The sequence below is a fragment of the Entelurus aequoreus genome, linkage group LG11 (assembly GCF_033978785.1).
Source record: "Entelurus aequoreus isolate RoL-2023_Sb linkage group LG11, RoL_Eaeq_v1.1, whole genome shotgun sequence".
NCBI lineage: Eukaryota > Metazoa > Chordata > Actinopteri > Syngnathiformes > Syngnathidae > Entelurus > Entelurus aequoreus.
This window is the reverse complement of record NC_084741.1, coordinates 34,646,054-34,666,877: the sequence shown is the minus strand read 5'-3', so window position 1 is coordinate 34,666,877 and position 20,824 is coordinate 34,646,054. Positions and strand designations below refer to the sequence as shown.

Sequence of the window (20,824 nt, the reverse complement as noted above, 5' to 3'; positions counted from 1 at the left end):
AGGTCACGTCCATCTGACTTATACGTCACCAAAAGGTGACAAACGACATGATTCTATTCAACCCACAGGTGCAAAAGTGAATGGTGCACAAAGGAGCAGAAAACAGTCAGTGGCGCAAATGTGTTTTAGAATTGATTAAAATATAGGAGGACTTACATCAATCTCCCACATCAATGCCTCCTCACCCACACACTCCTCGGTACAGACAAGTGTCCCACAAACTACCATAGCTAAAACTCTTTCCCTCTTCCTTAATTTCCTACCTGAAATCATAAATGTTGACTCTGGAGGCACAAAATCTTTGAAACTGCCATAAGTGTGTCAGGACTGACAACAACACGATTCAGAGCCTGTGTTTACGTGCAGGGCTCCGCATGTGACATAAAAGGCTAAATATTCTATGCTATGGCTCTGATTTCATAATCTTGAGTATTTGAGGATGATTTTACATCCACTATAACAGGACCGTTTGACTGAGATTCAGGACCATGTCCTTAAAGTGTGCATAGCTAAGATTTTAAAAATCCTTGCGAGTGCGATGATGTCGTAAAGCTCCTGTTGCTCTTTTATTCTCAAAACCTCCCTGTAGGCTGGTTCCCCTAAAAACCTACTATTGGCCAGTGGCCCATGTTCCAAAACAGAGAGATTATTCATGGCACTAGCTGCTTGCTCCAAATGGGGGAGGTTAAACAAAACATTAACCCAAGAACACCTTCCCCCTAACCTCCTTGCTTACCTATCCTAGATGGCCGAGCTCTCGAAGGACAATGGTTGAATATGCCAAAGTAGACCCACTGTCCACACACACTGCAGCAGATTGCGAGAGGTATTCCTTACCTGTCTACAGTATATCCATAGTACTGTACTACTTGTTATTTGTAGTAACAAGACGAAGTAGCAAGAGAGAGAGCATCCCACACTCCTGCAGTGTTATGTGGTGTTTACCACCAAACCCTGGCATCATTTTCTGACTACTGGTGCACACAGCACCCACATACAGAAATACCTGACATCTATCTTTCTTTCTTTCTTTTAGTTTATTTCGAACATGAACACATTTACATCATAATACATCACACAATTTCATATCATTTCATTTACATCATGCCCGAAAAGGAGTAGGAAGAAGCAAAGCTTATTTAATCCTACCCCTTTCCCACTTCAAAGCATTTACAATTATATAAAATAATTTACTGACCTTTTTATATAATAAAATTACATCTATGAATTAGTACATACAACAGTTTGTAATATGTAATTAATTAATTCAGTCATTATTAACATACTGAGATGAAGAATATTTTCAATAAGGTTGGAAGTTTTTCTCATAATTCTTCTTCTTTGTACTTTGTAAGCACTATTAATTTAAACAACCTCTTAAACTGGATCATGTCAGTACAATTTTTAACTTCTTTACTTAATCCATTCCATAATTTAATTCCACATACTGTTATGCTAAAAGTTTTAAGTGTTGTACGTGCATATAAATGTTTTAAATTATTTTTTCCTCTAAGGTTATATTTCTCCTCTTTAGTTGAGAAGAAATGTTGTACATTCTTTGGTAGCAGGTTATAGATTGCTTTGTACATCATTTTAGCTGTTTGCAATTTTACCAAATCACCAAACTTTAATATTTTTGACTTAATAAATAAAGGGTTTGTATGTTCTCTATATCCAACATTATGTATTATTCTAACTGATCTTTTTTGTAACATGGTTAACGAATGTAGCGCACATTTGTAGTTATTTCCCCATATTTCTGCACAATAAGTCAGATATGGTAACACTAGTGAGCAGTAGAGAATATGAAGTGATTTTTGGCCCAGGACGTGTTTTGTTTTATTCATTATTGAAATGTTTTTTGCTACCTTATGTTGTATGTTTTGTATATGAGATTTCCAGTTCATTTTATCATCTATTAATACTCCCAAAAATCTGGTTTCTTTTACCCTTTCGATGTCTACTCCGTCTATTTGTATTTGCGTATGATGCTCTTTCCTACTATTACCAAATAGCATTATTTTAGTTTTACTGAGATTCAAAGATAGTCTGTTTTTGTCAAACCATCTTTTTAATTTGTTCATTTCTTCTGTTATTATTTGTATTATCTTCTGTGTGTTCTCTCCTGAACAGAAAGCAGTTGTATCATCTGCAAATAAAACTAACTTTAAGTCCTTTGTAACTTTACAAATGTCGTTTGTATAAAGATTAAACAATTTTGGTCCCAGTATTGATCCCTGCGGCACACCACAGGATATATCTAGCCGTGTTGACACATTTTCACCCATCTTCACATATTGCTTCCTGTTGGTTAAATAGCTTCTTACCCAGTTCAATACCAAACCTCTGATGCCATATCGTTCTAATTTTTGTATTAAAATATCATCTTAAAACCTAAAATTCACTCAGACTTCATTACCAAAACTGCAGAGAAGAATCCTAACAGTCATACAAACAGACACATTAATAAAACCATGGGATTATAACAAACAATTACCAGTCTACAATATATTCAGACAAAGTGACATGCATGGGAGGAACCCATATTAATATTTTAAAAGCCAGTCCCACTAAAAGCAGCAGAGGCCAAGAAACTCTGGGAAGTGTTCCACTCAACAGCAGGATGGGATAAATCAATCCTCTCTCTTAACCCAACAAAACAGTCAACTAAGTTAGTGTGGTAAGTATGTGTGGAAAAAGAGGAGAAGGATGCCCATAGTCTATAAATCTCTTGTCTTTCAGACACTTGAGGCCAAAGACAAAGAAGCACCAACCAACATGTATGTCTGCATATGTCTCGTAACTTTCACTCGCACCGCAGGCACCTCTAAAATGCTTTTCTCCTTAATATCTGGAACCCTACCTTCTAAAATGCCCTGCGCTCAATCTCCAGACATTCCCTTTGCTCGTCTGGTGCAGCCGTTTGGCGCTGGGCTCATTTTCTCAGGATTTCCAGCTGCAGTTATGTCAGGGTACGGATTAGCAGATGAGTCAGGCAGAAATATTTCTATTTACTAGTGTATTCCATCCACACACTAGGAAACACCATCCGCCAGTAACAGAATAACAGTGGAAATACACTCTGGGGAGTACATACATCCAATTTTCCATGATGTTATATGGACCAAAATACTTTAGATCCTCAAAGAGTGGCACCATGCTGTAATAAATCACTGGGTAATGCAGCTAGGTAGCTATAAATTCAGTCTATATAGCCACATTTACACAAAGTGTTATTATTAGGTTATTATTTTTTATTTGAACTATTTTCACCAAAATACGCATTAAGGTTATGAAGTGTGGTTTATACTTGACTAATCGAACAAACTAATCAATACAACTCCATCCATCCATCCATTTTACTACCATTTGTCCCTCTTGGGTTCGCAGGGGGTAAGGTGTTGGAACCTATTCCAGCTGCACTCGGGCCTGAACACGTCGCCACCTCATCACAGGACACAGATAAACAACATTCCCACTAACATTTACTCACTGTAGGTCCAATTAAGTGTTGACAATCAGCCTATCCCCAGTTGCATGTTTTTGGAGGTGGAAGGAAGACGCAGTATGATTACTAAAATAATCAATAGCTGCAGCCCTCATGTACCTCCCCAGTTCATTCAACAAAGTACAGGCAGCATTGCAGCATCAACTGTGTTTATGTTTCATCCGTCATTCTGTACGGTCTCAAAATAGCATCCCAGTCAGCAGGTTGTGTTTAAAAGTCAGGGCTGGGAAAAAACGGTTTCTGTTTATTTCGAAAATGTATACAATGTCATCATGTTACATCACATATTACACATTTTCATTTCCCATTACAATATGTCCGAAAAGGAGTAGGAAGAAACAAAACTTTTTTTTACTTCTACTCCTAACTAACTCACTTAATTCACACAAAGACATGCAGCATGGTCTTGCAGCCGTGCACAGGTTACAGACACAAACAGATGCAACTTTGCCAGGAAAGACAACCAACGACACAAACACACATGCCCATACACCGAGTAACTGAGTCATACAAAACCGTGATACATGATAACCGCCACCTTTCACAATAGAAAGAGTCCACAATCAATTCAAGCCGTATGTCTCCAATGTGCTCTGGCGCTATATAGAAAATAACATTTGATAAAACAAACTCGACCTGTAAAACACACAGACACTGACAATCGCGCAATCAGATCTGTTCTGATACTACCTCTGAAAGAACACTACCCACGTGTCCAATCCTGTGTCAAGGCTGTTTATACAGAACAGCATCCGGGTTAAAAAGCCTAAAAATGGTTGCTTTCACAAGCTGTGTAAAAGGGACAATTGATAGGGACCAATAATAAAAAGCACACAAATAGAAACCGTTAATATGAGGCAAATATTAGGGCTGGATGATAAAACGATATCAATATATATCGCCATAGACACGTAATCAATATCAATAAAAATGCGTTCGATAAACCATTCGATATTTTTTGTGTCTTCTTCGGGAGAAAGTGGAAGTTGCAAAGCAAGGTTGGTTGCATGAACAAAGGCACTCGCCCTCTGGTAATCGAGCAATGCAGGAAGTGATCAGTGATCAGTGGGAGTGACACACTAATAGCCAATCAGCTATCACAATTAACTATCAGTTAGGTTGCGCCATCTTGTTGTCTAGTGGTTGATTCTTTACATGGAGTGAGAAGATAAACTAAAACTGAGAGCTGCAGAGAGCGAAGAAATTGTCGATGAAACAGGAAAAGTCACTTCGACACTATAGCAGTTTGTTGGATGTTTTAAAACAGACCGTATAGTCAGACTAATGTGGTCTGTAAATTATGCAAGGCGCTCGTCCCCATCAAGACCGGTAATACCACACCACCTTAGCCACCCTCACCCTTTGGACCAGAGGTGTCGAAAGTCGCGGCCTGGGGGGCCATTTGCGGCCCGCAGCTAATTGTTTAAAATCCTGCGGCACATTTTAAAAATACTATTAAAAAAAAACATTAAAAAGTGTAAGATGTAATGATAAAAAGTTGCAATTTTGACTCTAACACAAACATACCATGCAGGCTTTTTTCTTTCTTTAAAACTATCTTTGCCCAAAGAATATTAATGAATGAAAATCAATGTTATTATGAATTATTGACCTCTTAAAGGCTCCAGTTACTTCACATCAAATATTGCACTTTGAAATCTTTTTGGGGAAAAAATTGCTTATTTTGAATTTGCCATAAAAAAACTAAGTTTTCCATGACAAAAAGGGCATTAAACAAAGAAACAATGAAAACGTATAATCGACGGCTAAATCTTAAAGTTGGTCGAGAGCAGGGGTCAGCAACCTTCAGCATACATAGAGCCATTTGAGCAATTTCCCACCAAATAAAACCTACCCACAGCCGCAAAATGACAATAACACTACTTATGGTTTCATTACACTTATGCTATAGCACAGACCTGGGCATTCTGCGGCCCGCGGGCCGCATCCGGCCCTTTGTACGTCCCTGTCCGGCCCGCGTGAGGCCAATTATAAATTACAAAATACATTTTAAAAAGTATCTATTTCGAGTGTGCAATACAACAGTGCTGCTTTTGTTTTGAAAAGCGTTATTTGTATTACTTCCGTGTGGACGTATGCTCGTGCGCGCAGCGGCAATCACAAACACAAAATACATTTAAAAAAACATCTTTGTCGTGCGTGCAATACAACTGTGCTGCTTTTATTTCGAAAAGTGTTATATGTGCGTATGTCCTGTGAGGGAAGGCGCACAGCGACAAGTGATGCCCGGTTATCCCCGAGACTAAAAAGAGAAAAGTTGATGACGAATGGTGTGTTTTAAAAAAGACATGGACTGCCAAGTAAAGGTAAAGCCGTGTGCTTATTTGTGGTACACATGTTCCTGTGTTTAAAGAATATAGTGTAACGACCTGCTGAAGTAGATGTTGTCTTCTTGAGTTGTGTAAATGAGAAGTGAGGAGACGTGCGTGTGGAAGGAACGAGATATGTTGAGCTGTGTTAGTATAGCTTGCTCAATAAAAGTTTAAAAATTGCGTCAGACTTGCTGTGCACTTCTTCTGGACGCTACAATTGGTGTCAGAAGTAAAACTTTGCGCATACTGCACTGCTTGTGTGCTACGTCATCGGGAGGTACATGCCACGTGAGGAGCTCGCCGCAAAGAGAGAGAGAGACAGCGAGAGAGGGAGAGAGACAGCGTTTAGAGGTGCAGCCACGCTGCTTGCCACGGGGGGAATTCCGCCCTCAATGAAGACTCCCAGGTTTGATGGCAAGGCGAACTGGGAGGCATTTCATCCCACTTGTGACATCAATTGTAGCGTCCAGAAGAAGTGCACACCAAGTCTGACGCTCTTTTTAAACTTTTATTGAGCATGCTATACTAACACAGCTCAACTTATCTCGTTCTTTCCAAAAGGAAAACCAATCCTCACTCCTCATTTCCGCAACAGCAACGCTTCCTCCTTCTTCGCCAATCACCTTACAGACGTGCTACGTTCACAACAAAGAGGATGCAGGATGAAGTGACAGAAATTGAAATTTTTGTATTGTAATATACATCAGGAAGTGTTGTGTAAGAAAGTGTTAAAAATAAAACCATCAAAAGCCATCTGCTTTTGTATAAAGATAAGTTATGTTAAATGAAAATATTATTATTATTATTATTATTATTATCTATCTTACGGTATATCAAAAATAATTTGTGCAAAATGTAATTGAAATATTGTCGGTGTGGCCCTCCAGCAGTGCTCGGGTTGCTCATGCGGCCCCCGGTAAAAATTAATTGCCCACCCCTGCTATAGCATGTATGAACACAAAGACAAACACTAGGCAAAAATCGACTGTGATCGGCTTTTTACTGCAATTCCAAAACTGATCTTTTTCAGTCATCTTCAGCAGGGTATTTTTCCACGAATGCTGTGTATTTTTCTGGAAATGATTTTTTTACAATTGATTTTTTTGTTTGTTTGCTTTTCTCTCCCCACATATGAAGCACACAGATGAACCAACCTACCGGGGATTGACCGCTAAAAACAATACAATTGCTTGGAAGCAAAATATGACACATATAGGGGCGGGCCAACAAAATATTACAATAGCTTTAATCTATATATTACAAGATCACTGAACTCTCAAAAATAACAACTGTTACATTTAAATAAACAAACTAAATGAAATAAAATAAATGTTAATTAAATAGCCATTATTTACAGACATTTTGTTTCAAAGGCAAGCCAAAGGGAGCCAGGGCAGAGGCATGAAAGAGCCGCATGTGGCTCCAGACCCACGGTTTGCAGACACCTGATTTTAGAAATCTAAGCGTTAAAATTAAAAGAATATTTAATGACTTATTTTTAACACTTTTGGATCCCTGAGAATTTTAGTGGGATTTTTTTTAAACTGTCATTGCTCAAAAATAATAATGAATCAAAATCGCTTTTGTTACGAATTATTGGCCTATTGAAGGCTACAATTACTTCACATTGAATATTCCACTTTGGAAATTTTGGAAGGAGAAAATGTTACATATTTTGTGTTTTTACAATAAAAACGTGGTTTTCTTTAACAAAAAGGGCATAAAACATTGTAAAATGCTAAACATTTTTAATTTTGGATCGAGATAGATCTAAAGTATTTTTCTATATATATATATATATATATATATATATATATATATATATATATATATATATATATATATATATATATATATATTGTTTTTAACGCCTAAATCTCTAGATCAACTTTAGATCTACCTTGATCTCGAGTTTAAAATTTTTTAAAAGTTAAAATGTTTTATGCCCTTTTTATAAATTATAAATATATATATAAATATTAGGGGTGTCAAAAAAATAGATTTTCGAATGAATCGCGATTCTTTATCGATTTTTTATCATTTCAAAAAATTCTAATTTTAAAATCAATGAGATTTTAGAATTTTGTTTACATTCATTGTTTGAGTGTTTTCCATGGTTGTGTTGGCATTTCCTTTATTTCTGCCTTGATAGCTAGGAGGATTATAATCAGAGGAAGGTTACATTGTAAATAAAAATGTTTACATTTTATATATTTTTCTCCTAGTCCTTATTTTCGATAAGTCAGTACAAATATCAATAATTGTCAATATCGACCGATATAAAACACTTATTCCTTTTACGGTTTTCAGCCATATTGTCCAGCTCTAATCTGTACTGTAAATTACGTTATGAAGTCTAACAAGAATGCATGCTTCTTTTTGCACATGGCGCAGCAGGAAACAGTTCCAAAAAGATGATCGACCTACACAACTTGCTGATGACGCATGACAGCATGACTCAGCGGATGAGACACGGCCTAGTGGGGAGCTAAGGACTGTGCATGGATGGCAATGTGGAAACCAAAAAAGGATAGTCATAGAGTACACTCCTGTAAAACCCCTTTCTACCACATGTGTATTGGCAGAGCTCAGCTATTTATGAGCCATGTTGTGACAGTGACGTACGCCAAAACATCCCCCTGTGCACACCAGCGTATGCACAATGGGGGGCTAGGAGTTCCAACCACGATGACATTCCACCAGGAAATCACAGCGATGTAGAGGGGCTTCTAATAAGATACCATCGATATCACCAAGATGTCATGCCCTTCCGTATTTCAACTCATTTTCATCAAGGGCCTTAGTTACAATCATCTGGAAAACAGATGAGCAAAATGTTTACTGGATGACAGACAACCGTGCCTGCCATGAGTCGTGCCAGCATATTTGTCACTAAAGGGTATGCATGCACAATAAATCCCCTTAACATTGAGTATCGATTGTTAAATGCAACCCAGCACAGTTTTGGCCAAAACAAATGCACGGCACATTTTAACAAAGCCAACACGAGCTGTGTAGGCCAGATGGCTGAGTTAGCTACTTAAATGGGGTGACAGCATAGCAGCGATTAAATTCAATATGGCTGGATTAACACTACATGGTTCAAGTGACCTCATTCTGGGTTTTTTCTCTCTCATATGGTTTAGTGACGACATTCTGTCAGGGCAACATAAGCTGAAGGAAATCCGTAGGATGACATATGCTGATAAGAGTAAAATATCAACCAATGTCACTGCACTGTAATCCAACATATCGCATATGTCCCAGTGTAGTCAATCAATTCAGGAGCACCTAACATTTACAGCAGTATTTTATTAATATTTCCCTGTAAAGAAATAATACAAATGATTGGACAGTCTTTGTACTGCGAGTGTGACAAAAGTCAAACTTTCAAAACATAAATGCTGCATGCTGGGTTACTCACACTTGGTGTTTTGACATAGTTGTATTTTCAACAAGCGAGGTGTCACAACAAGCTTAAAAATTGTATTGTAAAAAGCAAAAGGAGCTGCCTTGACAGGATAAACACAATAATACAAAAATAAAACCTGGATCCTGATCAAGCAAGTCAACACAATAAACACTATAAACAGCTATAGCTCACCTGGCTTAGCCGTGCAGAAGATCCCCCTATGACTATCTGTAGGCTTCCCGATGGACTCCAACATTTAGCAATTTAATAATTATACACAATCAACCGATCACCGATCACCCTGGAAGGGGGGTCCCTGTATCTGTGGTACCTTCTCAATGATTCTTTTTTTCCCCCAGCTGGGGTTTTTGAATTTCCCTTGCTCGGATGTGGGTTTAGATCAAGAGATTTCGTTGTAAGTGTGTAAAGGCCCTTGAAAAACTTACATTTTGATTGATTGAGAGGTGGGAATCTTTGGGCACCTCACGATTCGATTACGATTCAGGAGCTATGATTCGATTAAAAATCAATTATTAATGCATCTTTAATTTATGTATAATGATGCAATTTTGCATTTCATTTTGTTTAACTAAGAAAATGTTATCACTCGCAACTTGAAAAAAAGAGTGCATTTGGAATAAGAAACAGTTAAATTAATTCCCACATTTGTTAAATTAATGTAAATGTGTGCAAAACTAGAACATGAGTGCACTATAATAAAGGAGCCTGTCGGATCTCTCAGTGAGGTGGCTTGCTGCAGTAAGCCAAACTTTAGAACTGTCTGCATTACTTTATTTACAATAAATTAATCTATTATCGATTATTGACATTTACTAATCGATTTTATAATTGTCCATGTCAGAATTGCCTTGCATCTAAAAATCGATTATTTTCCCCACCTCTATTGATAACACACAGGAGTTACAAAATAATATTGTCTAGCCTACAGCTAAGCATGACAGTGGTAGCCTCATGGCCTAGGGCTGCATGAGCACTGCCAGCGCTGGGGAGCTGCGGTTCATTGAGTGAAACATGAAACTCTGTGAAGGAGCGCATAGACTTCCCTTTTTAGGAAACATGGCAGTTTTCTTATCTGACAATGAGCCAAAACACCTCCAAAATGCCTTGTTTGTTTAATGTGATCGACAGTCAACAATTAGATATACACTAAACTTGGCAGTGGGCATTAAAACATGCAGCACAATACTTTAGTCATATTCTTTCCTAAAGACAATAAGCTTTGTTTGAGGAAAAAAAGAGTGTCGTGTCTTTGGATTCCATTCCCGTTGTCACATGGAAGTAACAAATTCTTGACAATAGAAAGACTACAGCGTGTACCACAGCACGGTGCCAAGTATGATGCTAGTGATAAGTTGTGCCATACTGAGAAGCAAGTAGGGATGTTGCAATCAAGGTTTAATGCTGCCGATTCTGATAACAATTATCGATGAGTGAGAACAGCTAATACCAATACCGATCACATGTATTAACTGTACATTTTAAAATGTATTTATGGTGAGTTCTAACAACAGTTTAACAATATCAACACAATATTTAAACCAGTTACTTATTATATTTTACTACATACAAACAAAGTCAATAGTACACAATAACTAAACAAAATTCAAAAATGTTTGAACTCAATGTCCTGCTATGTCCAGGGAATTATTCCCTGAGTTTGTAAAAGTTAACAAAAACAACAAATAAATGATTATGAAAAAAATGAACATATCGATCTCATCACTCTAGTATTGCTCATATACTGATGGTACACTTAATATCGACACCGCTAGTGTATATATCAATCCAATTCGCCTCCTCCGTGTGGTGTACTGACTGTGACAATGCTGCCACATCAACAGTTATTATATCATCCGTTCTTTAACTTTTATTGATCTACCTATTAATTTCCTATTGCTTATACACCGACACGGGACTTCTTCTCGGAAGTGAAAAAAAGTGGTGGTCAACCAAGCTAAGATGGCTGTTGTGCAGCAAGCAGCGCGCAAACTCTCTGAGTACGCAAGGGCCCTAGATTTTCCTGCAAAATGCAAATACCAGCAAAAAATCTAACTATGCAATGGAATAGATACCTATACTTTCTCAAGAAAAGATTTGTCAAGTGATATCAAGGATTATTTGTCAGAGGAGTTCCCAGACATATCAAACTATTGCGCTCCGGACATCATTCTACACGACAAAACAAATGAAAACTCGGAAAAGCCACTTGTGTGTGTGGCTAGGTCGAGGAAATTGGTATCAAGACTCTCCCAGATAAATATGCATAGTTTTTGCTCGGGTAAGGTTGCATTTCATGATTCAACTTTGTGTTTTGCATCCATTTAATCAAACTAGCATCCGACAGCTGACACCCGTGACTGTATACCGGTATCAATTTAACAAGATGACAATTACTGAATCGTCACCATATTTGATTTTTGTCTTGTTATCATATGTACTCTGACACATTTATGTAGAAAATAAACCAGAGGGGAGATGTAGAAGTACCTTTCCTTACAAAGTATGACTCTGACTTTCTGGTTTTGGTTATTAAAAATTCAAATACAAATAATATCAAGATAATATTTCAACCCTTGTACTGGAGTGTGTGCCACTTTTTTTTTCGTAAAATCCTCCACTCTTAAGCCCTTCTTGATTACCTCTCAAGGAACTCTGAGGAAACGTTTATCTTACTTGCGATTTAAATAGTCCGTACAGCCGAAAAAAAATGCAAGCATAGGTCATTTATCTTCAAGAAAGGCTAAATGGCGCTTAGTACCCATTGAGAATAGGGCTGCAACTAACGATTAATTTGATAATCGATTAATCTGTCGATTATTACTTCGATTAATAATCGGATAAAAGAGACAAACTAAATTTCTATCCTTTCCAGTATTTTATTGAAAAAAAACAGCATACTGGCACCATACTTATTTTGATTATTGTTTCTCAGCTGTTTGTACATGTTGCAGTTTATAAATAAAGGTTTATTAAAATAATAATAATAATAATAATTTAAAAAAAATAATAACTAAAAAAAAGCCTCTGCGCATGCGCATAGCATAGATCCAACGAATCGATGACTAAATTAATCGGCAACTATTTTTATAATCAATTTTAATCGATTTAATCGATTAGTTGTTACAGCCCTAATTGAGAACAGACGCTACTTGACCACCACGCATATTCAATGAGCCGGACGTGACGTCATTAAAATCCAAGCAATTAAAGAGCTTGTATTATTTTTTTTACATTTAAAATACTTCCTTGTGGTCTACATAACATAATGATGGTTCTTTGGTCAAAATGTTGCATGGATTATGTTTTACAGACCATCTTCAAGCCACTTTCTGACTGTCTCTTCAGGATGTGCTGTTTTGTGGGTGATCTTATTCACGTGCCTCCACCGCGACTGTGTCTTTTCCCCGTCAGCCATGTTGTAGTTTTGTAGCGCTTCCATATGAAGTCTACTGACAGATATAAGTTAGAACTATACGCTACTTTGCATTAGAAATGGCAACAGTGTAGGATGCATGTGCTTGTACCAGCCAGTCTGCCCCACAACAAGAAGATTGCGAAAAAGGAGCTTACTGACTATAGCGCAGACTATAATGGCTGACTCGCGCAAAGCGCTTTGGGTATATTAATACCATATATCAGGGGTGTCAAACTCAAATACAGAGTGGGCCAAAATTTAAAACTGAACAAAGCCGCAGGCCAAGGTTGAAGAAATTCACCTTTTAATAGGGACCCAAACAAGTTTTGCATTGAATATTGAACAAGCAAGGCTTATATAACTTTATAGTGACATGCAAAATCGAGTTTCAAATAATAATAATAATAATAAAAAAATATCAATGGCATATCAAATACAATTTAAATAAAAATTGAATGCCTCTTTTCTATTTGCAACCTTCTGAGGTAAATATCAACATTAACTTTTTCCACAGGCTAATAAATTTGAAAATAAAATAACAATTAATAAACCAACCATTCAGGACTTTAAACTGCTCAGTTTGCAACACACTGATCTAATCTGATGTGCCCAAGCCAGATACCTGCCATCTTTTCTTGGATGCTAGTTCATTAATGTCGGGGCTCAGGCTTTGAGCTGAGGCAACCTTCATTATCGAACGAAGGTGTTCATCAGTCATTATATCTCGTAGTCAACCTGGACCACAGTCTTGGGGGCGTGCCTTAAAGGCACTGCCTTTAACGTCCTCTACGACCTGTCGTCACGTCCGCTTTTCATCCATTCTAACAACGTGCCGGCCCAGTCACAAGATATGTGCGGCTTCTGTACGCACACACACGTGAATACAACGCATACCTAATCAACAGCGATACATGTTACACTGAGGGTGGCCATATAAACAACTTTAACACTGTTAGAAATATGCGCCACACTGTGAATCCACACCAAACAAGAATGACAAACACATTTCGGGAAAACATCAGCACCGTAACACAACATAAACACAACAGAACAAATACCCAGAATCCCATGCAGCCCTAACTCTTCCGGGCTGCAATATACACCCCCGCTACCACGAAACCCTGCACCCCTCCGTGCGTCGGTTGAGGTGGGCGGGCTTTGGTGGCAGGGGGTGTATATTGCAGCCCGGAAGAGTTAGGGCTGCAAGGTGTTCTGGGTATTTGTTCTGTTGTGTTTATGTTGTGTTACGGTGCGGATGTTCTCCCGAAATGTGTTTGTCATTCTTGTTTGGTGTGGGTTCACAGTGTGGCGTATATTTCTAACAGTGTTAAAGTTGTTTGTACGGCCACCCTCAGTGTAACCTGTATCACTGTTGATCAAGTATGCGTTGCATTCACGTGTGTGTGTGATTGAAGAAGCCGCACATATTATGTGGCTGGGCCAGCACTTGTTGGACTGGGTGAAAAGCAGATGTGATGATTTTCGGGAGTCTCCCAGGAGGGTTGGCAAGTATGAGAATTAGCGGTGAATGCGGTGGTACCGTGGCACCGCCGCTGTATATAATCGGCGGGCCAGCTCTAATGTTAATTTGATATTGCCTCAAGGGCCAAGTGAAATTTTGGCCCGCGGGCCAGAGTTTGACACCCATGTCATATATGGATAATCTGCTGGCGTCACAGGTGTGAAAACAGTCACAGGACAGAGCAAATTCCAAACGGCTTGTTTGGAGGAAGTATGTAGGAAGGCGAGATTGTTTTATCAATATCTCCGCAATTTGCAATGTTTGATTTCAAATTTTTCAGACTTATGCAGATCCCATATACACAAAAACAGGTACCAAAAAGACGTATATATGTTTTTTTCCTTCTTTATTATGCATTTTGGCCGGTGCGACGTATACTCCGGAGCGATTTATAATCCTAAAAATACGGTATGTTTTAAACATGGGAAACTTAGAAAAAAAAAGTTATTGATGAGGCCTCAAGGAAATCTTATCTTAGCTTCCCTTTTTCTTATCACAATCAATGTTGCTTCTGCAATGTAAATCATGAAAAAATATATACTTTCAGCAACACATTAAAAAGGATTCCGTCTGCATTCCGCAGAGGCATATGTTAGCTCTGATGTCTGTCTGACGGGTTGAAGCTATTTTCTCCGCAAAGAGCAGATCATTGGACACGTAGTTCAGTTCAGTTCAGTTCAGTTTCAGTAGGAATAACAAGTTATGAAACGCAGCACATGATGCTCAGCTTGATAATTGTGTAAGTCAATAAGACATCAAAAGCAAGTGGAGTTTTGAGTGAGTAACTTCATCTTCATGTTTGGTTTAAAAGGTCTATGGCAGGGGTGTCCAAACTTTATCCACTGAGGGCTGTACACGGAAAAATTAAAGCATGCTGGGACCATTTTGATATTTTTCATTTTCAAACCTTAACAAAATATATGGATTTTTTTTAACCTTTAGGGCTCCCGGGGACTATAAAGGGTCTCAGTCATTAAACTGTTAAAAATAAGTGAAATTATTATAATTTGTATTTATTTAACGCTTACAGTAAATCTCTATATCAACTTGAGGTTGATATAAAGTAAAAAAAAGAAAAGGTTTTCTGTCAAAGACAACTTTGTTTTTTATAGTAAAACTGAAATATGCAGTATTTAGTAATAAGAGCCTTAAAAGATCAATAATGCAGGACACCATTGATTTTAATTCTTTAATATTTTTGAGTAATCACAGTGAAAAGTTAAATAAAATCCTACTAAATATATTCGGGATCCAAAAGGTCCCCCACTCATAAAGTGATACATTTTTATTAGTTTTTTTTTACTTTTAACACTTAAATTACAAGATAAACTGCAGATATATCTGGCGATTTTACGTTTGAACTATTATTTTGTTTGTTTTATGCTCTTTTGTCGAATAAAACTTTGATGTTTTTATATGGCAACCACATAATATATGCAATATTTTTTCCACATAAAACATTTTAAAGTGATATTTTTTAACTAATAATTCCTTATAACATAGATTTTTAGTCTTTTTTTTTTCAAGCAATGGCAAGAAAAGAAAAATAAACAAAAACAAAAGAAAAAAAACAGCCTGCATGGCAGCTTTGTGTCAACATTGCAACTTTTCACCTCCTTCCACTTTTTTAAAATGTTTTTTTAATTTTTGCAATATTATCAATTTTGCAATTTTTGCAGAATGTGTGGCGGGCCGGTAAACAATTAGCTGTGGGCCGCAAATGGCCCCCGGGCCGCACTTTGGACACCCCTGGTCTATGGCACTTAATTTGTGTCTATTGCAACAGCTTTTATCGACACTGAATTTATGATACAACATTTTTTGCATTTGAATTTTGTGAACTGAATTTAGTTACATAAATTCAGTGACCTTTATAATGGAGGCTATACTTTTTAATAATGTTTTAACGGTAATAAGTGTCACTACAGCCTGATTATGAGCGCCAAACGTGAGAAACCTCTATCATTTCTCTCACTTGTTTGTATAGAGAATCGATACTGAATGGAATCGAATTGAATCGTGAGTAGTAAGATTCACAACTTCACATGTTTGCTCCACGTTTAAGAGATTAGGCACTCAATTGGTCGCTTTTGAAGTTACGGGTGTTAATATTAATGACACCACTTCTTAACCTCTATGAGCTAGAGGAGCCCACCCCGTGTATACGCCCACCACTTCACAAGTTGTCAAAAAAAGACTTCGCTATACATCTTAAAACAAAGCCCAGGGTTCTGGCAAGCATCCATTACTCGGCTACAGACATGGGAGCTGTACATTTGATTATTTTGATGTTATGAAATGTTAGCACTGTAGCTGAAATAGCTATGCTAGTGTTGCAAACATTTGTGTCCTCCTGCCCAATTATGTATATTTGACATTTGCTTATATCATGTTGTGTGGACGAGTTACAGTGTATATGTAAAAAGTGGATAAGGTGTATAAAGCCTTTCTTGAAGACACACTCTGTTGGAAAAACACAGCTCATTAGCAATAAAGCTACGGCGTGTTCCCCGTAGGGATTACTATAATCATGTTTAAACAGACAAAATTGTGGCATCAAGGCTAGATTTTGGCCAACACACTGAGACTTAAAGGGGTCATATTATGATTGTTTTCCTACATTTAAAGTTGACATAACATGTACCGGTGGTTCTTTAGTCAACATGTTGCATAGCCATAGACTATGTCTTCAAGCCGCTTTCTGATCGTCTCTTCAGGTTTTATTTACATGCTTCCACTTTGCATCTTCTCCCCGTCCACCATGTTGTAATTTTTAGTGCTTCCATATGGAGTCTACTGACAAATATAAGTTAGGACTATACCAGGCCTGGGCAATTATTTTGCCTCCAGTGTGTCTGGGGCCCGGTATATCTATTTTTAGGAACACTAATACAAAACCTCACAATAATTTCTGAATGCTAAAACGTTATGACAGACCGCCTTAAAAAATGGAATGGAATTTTTGATTTTTTTACTGAATGAGACACCCAGAATGTACATGTAAAAAAGAATGTGGGATTTACAATATTAACTATGAAGGATACAACACTGAATATTGACAACATATTAACGTCACACCCCTCTCCATCGACATATTTGACAATCAAGCGAAACGCAACAAAAATGCAACAAACACAGCGAAATATGAACGCGAAGGGTAAAAATACCCCACCTCCAATCTGATATATCTGATATACAACTAAGCTTTAGAACTTTGTTGAAAAAATCTCCTTCCGCGTTTGTCCCTGACACCTGCATTTCAGGCTGACGCTCTGTGGAAACGCTCCCCACCCACACATCTTGGTGTCTCGTCTGAGCTACTGTGACTTAGATTACCATAGTAACTAATTAGATTACCATAGTAACTAGTATATCAGTGCAGCTTCCAGCCATTGAAATACTTTGTATAGTTCAAGACTTACAGTCATTTGAAAACATCACTGCACATCATAATAGCAGCTACAGTTTCCATCTTAAATATCTAAAAAAAATCATTTGGGAATGTCCGGCGGGCCAGATTGAAAAGCCTTAATTTGCCCAGGTCTGGACTATACGCTACTTTGTATTAGAAATGGCAACAGCGGAGGATGCATGTGTATGTACGAGCCAGTCTGCCAGTCTGCCCCACAAGAAGATGAAAGAGAAAAAGAAGGAACTTATTGACGTACTCGCGCAAAGCTCTTCGGTTAAATTTAAACCACATATGAGATATCCACTGACATCACACTTGGGGAAAAAAGTCAATAATTAGGCAAATTCCAAACGGCTCATTTGGAGGAAGTATGGAAATTGTTGTTTTAAAAATATCTCCGCCATGCCTCCATGGTTTGATTTCAAAATTGTCTGGAATTAAGCAGATCCCAAAGACACAAAAACAGGTACCAATAGGGAAGAAAGCTTGGTTTTGCACAGTAGCTGCCCTTTAGTGTTTAACTGTATACCATAATATGAAATCTTTAGGATCTTACCAAAATAGTCAGCCTTGTGTTGAGTATCCATGTCCTTCTCCAGATTTTTAGTGAGGGCCTCTAGTTGTGCTTCAGCTGCTGAGAAGCCCTGATCTGCAGGCTTGAAGGAAGATGCTTCAGCACCAACAGCCTTCCCAAAGCTGGCAATATGACTCGGAGCTTGACTCTGGCTGAAGCTTTTGGAGACATTACTGGGGTTTATGGCCGCAGATGTGACCTGGACTTTGGTCTGAGGTGTTTCACAAGCGACCACAGGACCATTCTGGCTGGTTCTTGAAGATGGAGAAGGTGGCGCTGCATAGTGAGTAGAAGACTGAATGGCGGTTCCAGTGAAGGCGCTGAGAGGCAGCGAGGGAATCAGGTCTGGTGGACTCCTGTTAATGGACAGGGGGACATCCTGGCTCTGCAGAAGACTGATCATGGTCGGAGATGGAGACCGGCGCCGGTGTGAAGACGCACCACTGCCCTCAGACAAAGATGGGGAACCTTCTCTGGATGAGGCCCAAGGAGCACTATGAAAATGGTTTCCTGGGCTGACAGCAGGAGGGGAGTTGTTCTGGTACGAATGTGGCTCCGAGCGCTCCTTGGTATCGTAATTGTTTCCGTAGCCATATGGCCTGCAGGCTGGAGGTTCAGACTGGTTCCTCTGACTCTCAAGCGGCGGTGGCGAAGGCAAAGGAGCAGACAACATAGGCGGCTTTGCAGCAGCTTCCCCAGGCTGCCTGGAGCTATTGATAGGAGGCCTGTCTTTGGTGTAGTACGTGTTGTTTAGACCCCCGTTCATTCTTAGAGCCTGGCTGGTTTTAGCCATTTCCTCTTGGTGCTTCTGCATGTGGATTTTAGTCATTTTGGAAGCAAAAACTTTCCTGGTCTCCTCAAAGTCAGGGTTGTTCCCTGCATCCCTCCTCATCCTGAATAAACCATCCCTGGATGCTTCATACATGTTTAAATCCTCGATGAACTTACTTGCCTCCAGTCCTAAATCCTCGTATTTATCCATTTTGAAGAGGGAAAAAAAAGTTAGTTTTTTTTTTTTTTTTAAGTCCGATTGAAGTCCAGCAGCTAGCGGTCCACGTTCAAACTTTTCATTCGTTATATCCAATTCCTCTTGTTTCGGGAATGAACCAACAAGCTTGCTCCTCTTTCGGCGAGTCCAACTGAGGTCTGCCGCCAACAAGCCGCCGTCCGTCTGCTGGGAGATAAGATTTGATCCTTGTTCTTTCTGGAAGTCCAGGACCGTGAAGTCCACTCATGTCCCGCCTCCCGCCTCGCGCTTCCCGCTGCACTCACTCCAAGCCTCCTCCTCCTCCTCCAAAGTCCTCCAAAGTACTTGAAACCGCAGTAAAGTTGCGACAAAGTGGTTATATTTGGCTAAAAGAAGCAATACCGGTAGCTAGTCGCCTCCCGTACGTGGCTGCCGGTGAACGGTTAGGACTGGACACAGGAGCAGATTGCTTTTTAAAGGGGCAGTACTGCTTTTTACTGGCGACCGCAAACGCAGCATATGTGCAATGTGTCTGCGCGGGCGCATGTCAGTTATAGGAAAATAGCAACAATATTAATATATTTTCCTCTATTCTGTCAAAACTGTCTAACTGTGTTCACAACTGAAGCGAGCACATCACCAGTGACAATTTCATGTTTACTCCAAAACAACACGTTTAAAGTGTTTATTCAAACCATATTTACCATGTTGGATTAAAAAAAATTTTTTTAAACATTTACAGTCCGGTAAAATGGCCATTATACACAGAATTCTAACCAATTTTAACTTAAACTAATAATTATATATTATATTATAATTATATATATAATATATTTTAAATAATTAGCTTACTTTTTATATAGTATATTACGTTTCTCTACATTTTAAGTAGACATATATAAATTAGAAATGCCGATAAATGCTTTAAAATCTAATATCGGAAATTATCGGTATCAGGTTTTTTTATTATCGGTATCGGTTTTTATTTTGTATTTTTAATTTTTTTATTAAATCAACATAAAAAACACAAGATACACTTACAATTAGTGCACCAACCCAAAAAACCTCCCTCCCCCATTTACACTCATTCACACAAAAGGGTTGTTTCTTTCTGTTATTAATATTCTGGTTCCTTCATTACATATCAATATATATCAATACAGTCTGCAAGGGATACAGTCCATAAGCACACACGATTGTGCGTGCTGCTGGTCCACTAATAGTACTAACCTTTAACAGTTAATTTTACTCATTTTCATTAATTACTTGTTTCTATGTAACTGTTTGTATATTGTTTTACTTTCTTTTTTATTCAAGAACATGTTTTTAATTTATTTATCTTATTTTTTTTTTTTTTAAAGGACCTTATCTTCACCATACCTGGTTGTCCAAATTATGCATAATAATGTGTTAATTCCACAACTGTATATATCAGTCTCGGTTGATATCGGTATCGGTAATTAACGAGTTGGACAATATCGGATATCGGCAAAAAGCCATTATCGGACATCCCTATTATAAATTGATATAAATGGTAAATCTGAATAATGTTACATCTGAATTTCAAATCTAAATTTTGCATCTAAATGTTAAATACAAATGTTTAAGTGTATATAGCAACAGTATTTGGAAAATAAGCTAACACCCCACTGTTCCACAC

At 38.1% G+C, this 20,824-nt stretch overlaps 1 protein-coding gene across 2 annotated transcripts in view; it reads right to left on the bottom strand.

The window, feature by feature from the left end:
• limd1a (LIM domains containing 1a) overlaps positions 1-19,651 on the bottom strand; it is a 69,747-nt gene extending 50,096 nt beyond the window's left edge. Inside the window, exon 1 of one of the 2 annotated variants that reach the window (XM_062063070.1) lies at positions 18,180-19,651. In XM_062063070.1, the coding sequence (XP_061919054.1) occupies positions 18,180-19,179 (1,000 nt within the window). In that variant the 5' untranslated portion in view covers positions 19,180-19,651. The remainder of the gene's footprint in view (positions 1-18,179) is intronic. The other variant, XM_062063071.1, reaches the window with a different exon arrangement.
• Positions 19,652-20,824: the final 1,173 nt, after the last annotated feature.